General features: G+C 46.1%; 1 protein-coding gene across 3 annotated transcripts; it reads right to left on the reverse strand.

Annotated features, from left to right (window-relative positions):
- Nucleotides 1-1,804: 1,804 nt before the first annotated feature.
- On the reverse strand, nt 1,805-10,342 carry ZPR1 (ZPR1 zinc finger). Of its 3 annotated transcripts, XR_010023391.1 has the most exons (15): nt 10,146-10,342; nt 9,803-9,964; nt 9,310-9,400; nt 8,859-8,929; nt 8,130-8,216; nt 7,850-7,972; nt 7,450-7,497; nt 7,208-7,274; nt 6,715-6,785; nt 5,900-5,989; nt 5,302-5,412; nt 4,525-4,611; nt 3,744-3,810; nt 3,117-3,182; nt 2,394-2,407 (listed from the first exon to the last, which is right to left on the reverse strand). XR_010023391.1 is itself a non-coding variant. In XM_063093783.1 (14 exons), exons 1-14 carry the CDS (start codon nt 10,323-10,325, stop codon nt 2,273-2,275), a joined length of 1,389 nt encoding a protein of 462 aa, XP_062949853.1. In that variant the 5' UTR covers nt 10,326-10,342; the 3' UTR covers nt 1,805-2,272. The 3 variants fall into 3 exon arrangements, 1 of the variants encoding a protein (XP_062949853.1); XM_063093783.1 differs by lacking the exon at nt 3,744-3,810 and having other exon boundaries at nt 1,805-2,407; XR_010023392.1 differs by lacking the exon at nt 3,744-3,810 and having other exon boundaries at nt 4,511-4,611.
- Between the last annotated feature and the right edge of the window lie 1,107 nt (nt 10,343-11,449).

The following is an 11,449-nucleotide window of genomic DNA, read 5'->3' on the forward strand; positions in this document are numbered from 1 at the left end:
CAAGGAGCAAGAAGTACCTTAACTAGGTTATCCCAGTCTGGCACCTGGTCCAGTCCTTGCAGGTTCAGAAACTCAAGTTATCATTTCCAAGTAACTGGTTGGAGTCTGGGAGGTTGCCTCACACCAACCAAACCCACAAGAGACTCAGTAATAAGTCAGAGTGCCATTGTTCCCTGACATGGGGGCTCATCTTCACAGAGCACACCTACCCCATGGGGAAGTCCATTCAAGAGACCAAATGATAAATTGATCATAAGGTTGCCTGGTAAACTCAGTTTCCCAGGTCTGTTGGAAAAATCTATAGGCAATCTCTTAGGGTGGAATACTTGCATATGAGAAGTCTATTCAAAGTGTTGTAGCTTTAGAGTTTGTGAGTCATTTGCTATCCTCAGTCTCCAAATTTTTTTATTTTTTGGCAGCTGGCCAGTACAGGGATTGAACCCTGGACCTTGGTGTTATCAGCAACATGCTCTAAACAGCTAGCCAGCCAGCCCTGTCTCCAAATTCTTAAAACACCTCACTGACAGAAATTAGAAATATAGGTGTGATAGTTAGTCCTACACGTAAGATGCCAAAGTATCCAATATGGAGAGGTGTCTGAAAGCAGAACTTTTGGAAACAAATACATTTTAAAAAGAGGGAGAAGGCAGAGACTCCAAATAAGAAATGATCAAAGTAAAGGGAAAACCAGGGGTGCACAAGAGCCAAGAGGACTGAGAAGAGATGGCCCGGTGTCAAATAGGACAGAAACAGAGAATGAGAAGATTTTCCAAATGGAAAATCACTTGTGACCTCTGAGGATAGTTTAATAGGGCAGTGAGAGTAGATGTCTGATTGCTAAGTTATCTGTAACTAAGCAATTCTTCAGTTAAGTCTGCAGCACTGTGCAATAAGGCTTGTGATGGCATGTCAATGAATTAACTGGTCTTTATTGAACAAATGTCCTGCAGCCAGCACCACAGAAGACTGTGGAAAGAGCACCAGCTGGCGAGTCCACGGCCCTGGGCAGCAGTGCTCACTGGGTCCTTAACTTCCTATGCAACTGTGGCCAGCCCTCTCTGGTTGAACCTATTTCCCCATTTGTAACTGAGAGTGAGACCAGCTGATCTCAAATACCCCACTGGCTCAAACGTTCTCCAACCTTAGACCTTTTGCATTTGCAGTTCCCTCTGCCCGGAAATTTCTCCCTACAACTTCCCCCCGGCTCACTCCATTACTACCTTCTCAGTTTTGCCTAATGTCATATTATCACCTCCTGGTTGAGATCATCTCTGACCACTCTATTTGCAACACCTGCCCCCACCTTCCCTAGCACAGCCCTTACCCTTCCCTGCTTTATTTTTTTTTGTTTGTTTGTTTTTTGTCTTTTTGTGACCGGCCGCACTGCGCTCAGCCAGTGAGCAGCGCACGCACCGGCCATCCTTATATAGGATCCGAACCCGCGGGCGGGAGCACTGCTGCGCTCCCAGCGCCGCACTCTCCCAAGTGCGCCACGGGGTCGGCCCAACCCTTCCCTGCTTTACATTCCTCCATAACACCAATCACCATCTGACAGTATTTTGTCCATTTATTGTGAATTTTCCCTACCAGACTTTAAACTCCATGAAAGCAGAGATTTCTTTTATTCATTGTTCTCTGGTGTGCCTGGCATAAAGTAGGCAACCAAATTCTGCTGAAGCAATGAATGAAATGCCAGCTCCAATCCCCAAATTACAGTGGCCACATTGGAGAAAATGTTCTTTAGGAAGCTGAATTCTAACAGCATAATATCAGACAAGGACAGAGTGAATATACAGGCCAGTGCTGTTTGAAAGGCATTGTTTTAATAACTTCTTTACCTGTATTGGACTCCCTCCCCTCAGGAGACCCCTTTCCTGCTGAAAGTCAGTATTTTATATATCCAATACCAACTCCCAAACTCCGGCTGTAACTTGATTCCACCTTCTCCAACTTCAGAGTTCCGACCTCAGAGGACAAAGCATTGTGTGGAAGGAGGGTAAAGCTTGATAGAAAAAAACTGATGACATGTCCCATGGTTCTTTTCCGGGTTTCTTCCCAGGCTGATTCAAAACCTCCAAAATAAAGTCAAGTAACACACAGGCTTGCACATGCACAAGCTGTTAAAAGCAGGCCTAGATCTCTGACTCAAGTCAGGAGTCCTCCCCCACAGTCGGCAAGGGCAGGCGAGAGGACACTCCCAGCCTTATTCCAATAGTAATAAATAACCCATAGTATGAGCAGTGATGGAGGCTGGCTCATGAACTGCCCACTGCTACCGCTGTGGGGCCAGACCTGTCTCATAGTCCTCCGTCTTCATGTCATTGAGCCCCAGCTCCTCATTTTGTTCAAAGGTGCGCTGATAATGCTCCACCTTCATCTCAGGATCATCTTCAGGTGCATATACATTCTGTAATGCCACAGACAGACAATCAGTGCCTGTGCCATCCGGCCACTTCCCCTCCCACAGACTGCTTACAACTCCCACTTTCCCAAGAACTTAATGAGATTTTTATTCTCTTTCTAAGGGCCTCCAATTCCCCATGGCTATGCTGAACTCCTGGGCAACAACAGAGTCCACATGGCCCAGGAGTGGGACAGCCCAGCCCCAGGCAGAATCAGGAAACAGTCTGCCTAAAAAATTTTATATCTGCACCTTCTTACGAGAAGTGTGGCAATGTTCTTAATCATGGGAAGAACTTAGAAGTTCTGCCTGACCCATAATAGGTTCTCACTATGTTAAACTACATCAGTCAACAGACTATCTTCCTAGTATGCTTAAAGCCTCTCAGTCTGGGCCTCTGGACAAGGCACTGTTTCTCCTCACTCCACAATCAGATTTGCAGAATGAAAACTCCAGCGCTAGGACTATAGTCTATAGGAACTAAACTATAGGAAGAAAGGATCCTAGGAGTATCCTTTTTTACACACATTTAAAATGTAACCTCCTTTACACACATTTAAAATCTTTTCCCCCTTTCCCTCATCTTCTTCTTCCAGAAGTTCCCCAATAAAGAGTAATCCACTTAGAATCAAGTTTTTCAGTTACTGAGGATATGATACATATTCAAGAATGATCAGAAAATATATCTCCATGCAATATCAGAGATCAACTATACCTGCAAGTAACTGTTTCCTGCTGGATCATCCATAATAAAGTGGGCCTTTATGTTACCCTCGATGATCTAAAGGAGAGACAGAACACAGGTAAATTTGACACAGCTCCTGGTAGGAAGGAGCTGTCTGCCAGACAAGAACCAACCCAATTTACATTGCAGAATCCCCCAAAATTTAAAGAACTGGTGAAATTAGTTACCCCTGGAAGTGGGATGGAAAGGATCTAAAATAAGGACCATTTAAAAGCTATTTAAGAAGCAATTGGACATCCCCAATCCCATCTCCCACACCAATGACTTTTTTTGTTTGGAGAAGTTACCACAGCATGCTATTGACGGGGGACACTGGGCCCAGTTGAAGGTCGAGGGAAAGGAATCAAGAACAAGGAGGTTAAGTGAATGTAAGCTTATTGGAAACAGACATACACCCACCCCAGCTCTCTTCCTACACTCAGTTCTAAGAACACTGCCAGCTAAGCCTTCATCCTCAGAATGGGAAGTGAAACAGCCACTGATGAGAATCTGACCAGCCCAAGAGGAAAGACCTAACGATTCTGGCAATGGGATCTACCTCAACAAAATGGTTAAGCTAAATACCCCTACAATGAGCACCATGTCAACAAGACTCACCCCCACTCAGGTTTTTAGTCCTCTACTTGTAAGCAGACAGTAATTACCAAACTTCGGAGCAAAGCCCCTAACATTGAAAGACAGAAAATTAAATGGGAAAAAAAAAAAGCAAGCAACTTACAGGAAATGGAAACTAAGTAAGACAATAAGTAAATTACAGAAGACCACACAAGTAAGTCTAATATCTAAAACCCAGGACTTTTGAGAAAGAGAGAAGAGAGAAAAGGCAGTCTTCAATAGAGTAATTCAAGAAAACTTCCTAGGACTGAACCACATAAAGTTTTCCAGATTGAAAGCCCCCACTAAGTACTCAGCATAGCAGTTGAAGGTTGACACACACTAAGACACATCCTGAAATTTCACATCACGGGAAACAAAAAGATCAGGAATCAGAATGGCTTCAGATTTCTCAGTAGCCAAACTGGAAACTGGAAGACAGTAGTGCGATGTCTTTGAAATTCTGATGAAAAATTATTTATATCCTAGCATTTTATTCCCATCCAATGATCAATCTAGTGTGAGGGTAGAATAAAGATATTTTCAGATATGGAAGGTCCCAGAAATTTTATTTTCCATGCAATCTTTCTCAGGAAGCTACTGGAGAAGATGCTCCAACAAAACAAGGGAGAAAACCAAGAAAGAAGGGGACATGGGACACAGGAGACCAGAAGAATCCCCAACATGATGGTTAAATGTTCAAAAAGTGGCAAAGAATGGGTATGTAGCCTCTTATTCACTGGAGCCCAAGACCACAAGTACTGACTCACCAGTGTTCTCTCACCTGGTCCAACTTGTGACTAAACTCCTGTAGTTTCTCCGTCTGGCCAGGATTAGAACTGTCACCCAGTGTGAAAGGGTTCTTGGTCACCTGCAATAAATGACATCCAAATTGCTAGAATACTGGCTTGATGTTTCTTAGGCTTGACCATAAACCAGGCCAGTTTATGGAGCAGGGGGAGCAGTGGGTGCCTAGTCAGGGAGGCTTGGTCTCCACTTATCCCAAACTGCCTTTCTCACCTAGGCAGCTACTCCTAGAGGTCTATGGGATCAACCTGTCAAGACAACAACACTGGCAATGTGAAACAAAATCTAGAAAAATATTCTTATAATATGATCTCTAACCCTAATTTGGCAAATAAATGCAATGAAAAAGTACAATTTACAGAGACAAAATACCCAACAACTGAGAATCAATTATGTGAAATGATTCGTCAAGAAGATAAATATATGGGCTAAGTCAACACACACATATATGTGTATCAGGGAGTTTTAGGTGCTGGAAGGAACCTCATCCCCTCATTTTACAGTGAAACAAATGACTGACCCAAGATCACAAAATAACTACATTGTCCCAGAGCCAGAGTTAGGCCTGGGAATTTCCATTCAAAATTTTCCATAAACTTATCTTCATAATCTAAAATAGTATTTAAGTCTCTTAAACCAGCTTTAAGACAGAGAAATCCCCAGTTATTAGCACCAAAAACTAGAATGTTTGAGGTCTTCCAGTCTCTTCCCAAGGCCAAATTGCTGAAAGAAACTGTATACTATGGTGACTCACCAGTTCCCGGATGTCTTTTAGCAGCCCCTCCAGTGTGGTGAACTTGCCCCCAAGGACAGCCATTCCGAGTTCAAATTCTAGCTCTGGAATTTCCACACTACATGTCTCAGACTGTGGGATGAGAGGACAAATTAAGCTTTAAATCAGGAGCAAAGAAAGCCAACCAGAGCCCTCCTGCCAAATTTATACCACCAGTGACAGTTTGGGGACAAAGTCAGCTGTACCAATTTTCTCTGGCTCCCCAGTTAAAACTCAAAACTCATTCCTGCCCACCTGAACCAGAGAAATGGAACCAACTTAATAAAGGGAAACTCTGAATCACAGCTCCAAGCTGTCAGGTATCCTGTCATTAGGGATCAAAGAAAAGGGCCCGTATAAACACTGGAAGCCAAAAAGCTGCCTAATCATCAGAAAGAGTTTATGGGTCACCTTCTGAATCAGCAATTCCAACCATGGTTTAACACTGCTCGGGGATCCTCAAACCCAGGGAAGTAAGGAGGTACCTTTTGTCTCCGAATACTATTTTTAAAAAGACTATTTCCCCTAGATATAGACAGCCTTATGAGGAGGACAGTCACTTTCCCAAGCTGGTTGTTACCTTGAGGAGGTCTCTGGTCATATCTGAGGGATCTGTGATATGGAGGGTGATCCTGGTGCCCAAGGGCTCTACTGCGCCTCCAGATTTCACCTGCATAGACAACAGTCAGGAGCAGCAGTAGAGAAAAGACGTTGAGCCCCACCTTGTGCCAGGGAGACCTCATAGGCTTGGACTTCCAATCAGTCAGGCCCACTAACAGCTACCAAGGACAGCTTTCTAAACCAATAGTGGTAATAGTCACCCAAATCAAAAACGCCAAGAGCTGGTGAGGAGCAGAGTGCCCAGGACCAGTAGCATGCCAAAAGTTATTACAAATTGCCAAGAAACTCTATAAATTTACCTTAAAAAAAAATCTGACTCGTGGGGTTGAAAGAGACTTTCAAGCATTTATTTCAGTCCTTTCACCCACTACATCCAATGTGTGGATGCCCTGTATAATATTCTCATTTAAAAATCTGATCAGCTTATACTCAAATACACTCAAGAGAAAAGGAATTTACAACCCTCGAAGACAACCCATTCTATTTTCAGACAGCTCTATTAAGTTCTTCATTATGGGGTTAAAATCTGCATCCCTCAACTTCCACCCCTCTGAGGAGTCAAAAGTCTTCTCTCTCTTCCATATAATCAACCTTCAATATGCCTTAATGAGTTCTGATATCTCTAACTTTTCTTTTCTAGGCTAATTCCCAAATCTCCAAGGGCTCCTCATCCTACACTAAGCCTAAGAGAATGACCCAACCTGCCCTGACCCGTCTCCCCGCATCCTGAAGCAGCAGATTTAGGAAGAATCCAAAACGATGGAGCCCACCCACCTCATTGGTCCGATGCCCACAGTGCTCACAGTTGGTAGCCATGATGATAACCTCCTTAAAGTGGGGGATTTCTGCAAGATGGAGAGTTAAGGAAATCTGCTTCCAGGAGAGTAAAACCACCCTCTGGGGGAAGAACAAAGCCAAACTCACACAAACAGATGCTGGTCCCAGGGCTGCAGGAAACACATCATAAGAAACAGCCTAACTCCAAGAGTCCCCCAGAAGAGGACACATTCTCAAACCACGGTGATCCCTGTTCACAAATATTTGAAGACATGGCTCAGGCCACACACAAGAGCCTCGAGACCATGGCTTAATTTTCTCCTTGAACCCAAAAGCCAAGGTACATGGTCTAATCAAAGGCAACATCCTCCTCATCACTGGGAATAAAACACGTGCTTTCCTTGAAGCGATGATCATCATGATTCATTACAAATATAATCTTCATACCTGAGTCAGATGAAGAGCAACCCAACTGCTTGGCAAAAGATACGTACTACCTTCATGTTGGTCTGAGCTGGGGCATTGCATTCTGAGCAGTTTGTGTTAAACTGTAGAACCTGGAACACAATATGGGGACACAGGATGAGCCCTCCCAGGCAGGATGCTCAGGCTGAAGACATTCACTTGGTATGGTGGTGGTCGCCCATGTTGGTGGCAATGCAGAGACACTGAATAGCATCAGTCTCAGCCCACAACTCTGCCCCTTCCTCAACAGTAGCCAATGTGACTCACCTCATTTCTGAGATCTTCCTCTTCTGGCTTCTCCTCAGTTGCTTCTGCCTAAAGTAGCAGAGATGCAAATCATAAGTTGGCAGGTATACCTCAACCTCCCCAACACCCTTCCCTGGAGTGGGAGAAAATGCTCTGGCTCGCTTCTTCGGGTGGCACCTTATGGGTTGGACACAGAAGCCTGAAAGCAAAGTTCCAATCAAAAGAAGAACAGATCTCAGGATAGTAAAACAGCCACTGCCATCCTTTCTGTGAAGTTCACACTAATTCCTTGATATGAGCTAGACGAGAGGTACAAACAAGGTAAGACAGGGTACACGGCATCAGCAACAAAATAAGTTTCCACTGAATCCAAGTGCAAGAAAATTCCAGAGCATTCTTCTGGCTCCTTCAGCCCACTTACCTGGAGCCCCAGCATCTCCTCCTGCTGTAGCGTACGATTGTAGTGTGTGATCACTAGGGCAGCATCCTTCTGGGGAGCATGTGGGTTTTCCACAAAGCTGTTCCCCGAGGGATCATCAATGATCTAACAGATGGGTGAAGAGAGAGTAATTTCAACAAGAAATCATACACAATCCTGCACCTACCATCAGACCACTCAGGCACCACAATGAAAAAATCCCAGACAGTTTTAATAGTCTCTCCCCATATAACAAGAGTAACTACAGTCCCTCAATACTCACCAAAGTGAAAGGGGAGGCCACTTGTTTTAGCTTCTTCAGTTTGGCAATGAACTCATCAATTCTTTCAGCTATGGCTTCTTCATTTGCCTGCCATGAACAGAGAGTAAAATCATCAGCCCTGGTGGTATACCTCATGCCCCACTCCTTGTCACACCCATGTCACTTCCATTAGGAAGTCGCCACCTGTCTCAGTGTGAGTGTGAATAGGGTAACTCAGACTTCACAATGAAATGGAGTAAACAAGTCTGAAGTTTATGGGTGGTGCCAGGTGAGCCTCATTTTCTCACTCATTCAACCATTCACCCCAGGCACTCATGATAGGTTAGGGATATAACAGTAAATAAATCACAGTCCTCTCATAGGGCTCCTTAGCCACTTAGGGAGACAGACAACTAAATGCAGTTATATTATTTCTGTCAAAAATAAACATAAGATACAATGGAATACTCAAGAAGCATAGATAATTCAAGGGATTAGGAAAGGCTCTTCAGAGGTAATGTTACATTGTCTGAGATGAGACCTGAATACACACTGGGGGATGGAAGTAGGAAGGACAAAAGTACAACATACGTAACATCCTGGCAGCTACAGCACCACCATATGCTTCCCCCCAAAATTCCCCAACATTCAGTCAGAGACAGTTCACCTAGACGGGAAGCTGAACACACTACTCAGGCACATAGAAGCAATTATTCCTTCAGCTGCTATAACCAGAAAACCCCAGCTCACCCTTCGTGTGGGCTGGTCCTGCTCCAAGCCAGAGATAGCACGGCTGATCAATCCTTCAACAGTGGTCAGAGCTTGTGAACAAGAACAAAAGACAAGTGGGTCTTAGCTTTGCTATCAAGTGCTGATATGACCCTAAGCAATTCACTTGAACTCTCTGGGCCTTGATTTCCTCATCTGTAAAATGAGGAGGCCAAGCATAAGGCTTCACTCATCTCTGAAACCAGTGATTTATAGCCAAAATTCTATAATAAGTACATCATGGTCTTAATATTTCTGTCTACTACCTCAAGCTGTTTCACCTAAGCTTTCTGCTCATGTTAATCCAGTGAAGATCACAATGATTTACATGGCCAAACCCATATACAGCCACTAGACGTGGCACCAGATGTTTTGCAAGTGGGTAAGATTCCAGTTACTGTGAACAGCCCAAATACTCTGATCTTAAACTTACCTCCCTTCTGGCTGAAGGCAGGAATTTCAAAATCCAGCTCAGGGATCCTCGTGGTGGCAGAGTCAGTCTTCACCACTTCTCTGTTCATGTCCTGGGCAGAAAGGAAAACTTTCAGTCCAAAGAGTGAGCGGTATAGCTTCTCCTCGGGAAATAACCAAATTTTCCCCCTCCATCAAACACCAGCCCAGCTGTTTCTCCTTCTCTCTACTCCAGTCAGAATATTACAGGTGTTAGCCAGACTGTCCAAACGATGAGGATACTATTCATAACAACTATACATTTCATAACCTCTGACAAAACTTACAAAGCACTTTCACAAATCTCTCCTAAGCAGATGGACATCACCAACACCATTTTACAAAAGAGGAAACTAAAGCTTGGAGACACAGGGGGATTTAGTCGAGGCCCAACTGCCTGGACCAGAACTCTTAATTCGAGTCCCCAAGCTCTCTCTAGGATAGTGGCTGGGGTACCTGCTCTGGACTCCTCTCACCTCCAGGGCCCTGACGGTCAAAGTGTAGCGCACTCCCTGGTCCTGGATCCTGCCAGCCGAGTGGATCTCCGTGTTGTTCCAGCCGCAGTGTTCGCAGGAAAAGGAGCTCACGATTATTTCTCTGAAGAAGGGAATTTTAGTGAGCAGGAGGCGGGTGATGCCCTGGAAAAGGAGAAAGTAGCGAAGGAAAAAAAAATCAGTGAAACTCCCGTTCCTCGCCGTAATGACTCCAGGCGCGTCTGAGGGCCCCCGAATGGGTCCACCTGGCTGGGTCCGACCCCCGACCCCTTCCCGCCTAAGTAAGCTCTACCCTCCCGCCGCCCGCGGACTCGCCCCGGCTCACGTTGCGGTAACAGTTCATGCACAGCGACTCGATCTCGGTGGGCTGCTGCTCCTCGTCCTCCGCACTAATGGGCCGGAACAAGTGTCCCGGGGCGGGCAGCCGGGCCTGGGCGGGTGAGGGGGTGGCAACAGCCCCCGTGGGCCCGGGCTCCACAGACCCGCCGGCAGCCATCGCCGCCATGCGTGGCTCAGGCCTCGGCTTCTGGCTTCCGGCTTCCGGCTCCCGTTGCCCTCGTGGCCCCACCCGCTTCCCTGGCACTTCCGCCAGCTGTCGGCCCGCCCTTTCTGAAAGGGGCCGCAGAGTCTGGACCCTCGGGGAACAGTATCTGAGTAGGGCTTTTGGTTCCCAGAATTTTGTGGCCCAGACTTCCATAGCCAGCCGATACACCTCAACTCAGCCGTCACTTCCCCCAGGACATTCTCTCAGAGTCAGGGCGGTGTTCTGCTCCTTGCAATATCTCCACCACACAGAATTCTCAAACTGTTGGTCCCTAAGTCTGTCTAGAGCCTTGACGGCAAGGGTCCTGGCTTGTCTCTGGGTATCCCAATGAGGAGCGCTCGGACCTGGGCTTGCTTCGTTCCGCTGTTGGGCCAGACGCTGCCTGGGCTCTAGGTCCTTCTCCCCGGGTCACTCAGCTTCTCCTCCTCTTTTTGTCCCTCAATCCTTCTCTCCTTTTCTGTTCTTCCCACTCCCTATTTCTGTCCTCATAAGCACCTCCCCAAACTCCAGCCTCAAATACATAGACCTTATTTTCACTCCCACCCCCTTATCCCCACTACATCCGACCCCAGCGGACTAACCCCACCCAGTGTCCTAACAACAACAAAAATACCTCTGTTTTTGGTAAACTTTTCTTTCTAGCATTTCCTCTCCCTGTGCTGGGGCCACAACCCAGTTCTATTGCTGAAAGTGGCTAAAATCCAAGGTGTCAGGAAACACCAGCCTGCAGGCATGATGAGCCCAGATCCTGTGATGTCTGTGCTGGGAGGGGTGAGAGAGCACTGAGAGCCCTCTGCAGGGTGCGCTGAGCTGGTAGGAAAGCCTGCTGTTTACCCTTTCCACTTCCCCACCTCACCCCCAGTTTCACAGTTCCCAGGGGAATCTATGAGGAGCTTGGTGCCTCTGAGTAACTGTGTATATGAAGGGAAAAGGTTAAGAGTTTGGGGGTCCCAAGAAGACAGTCAGTCATAAAAGGAGTCCAGTCAAAGCCTGGAACAGTGGGAACAAAGGAGACAAGCCATCTCTGGAGTCTCAGGTCCACCAGGGCCACAGCTCCTCCAGTAACAGCCTGCATTCCATGCACA

The sequence above is a fragment of the Cynocephalus volans genome, chromosome 4 (genome assembly GCF_027409185.1).
Source record: "Cynocephalus volans isolate mCynVol1 chromosome 4, mCynVol1.pri, whole genome shotgun sequence".
Classification (NCBI taxonomy): domain Eukaryota; kingdom Metazoa; phylum Chordata; class Mammalia; order Dermoptera; family Cynocephalidae; genus Cynocephalus; species Cynocephalus volans.

Coding starts and splice junctions, on each gene's coding strand:
- ZPR1 (XM_063093783.1), bottom strand. CDS start 10,325: ATGGCGGCGATGGCTGCCGGCGGGTCTGTGGAGCCCGGGCCCACGGGG. Junction 8,930..9,309: donor TGCCTTCAGCCAGAAGGGAG/GTAAGTTTAAGA, acceptor CTTGTTCACAAG/CTCTGACCACTGTTGAAGGA. Junction 4,612..5,301: donor TAAAAGACATCCGGGAACTG/GTGAGTCACCAT, acceptor CATTTATTGCAG/GTGACCAAGAACCCTTTCAC.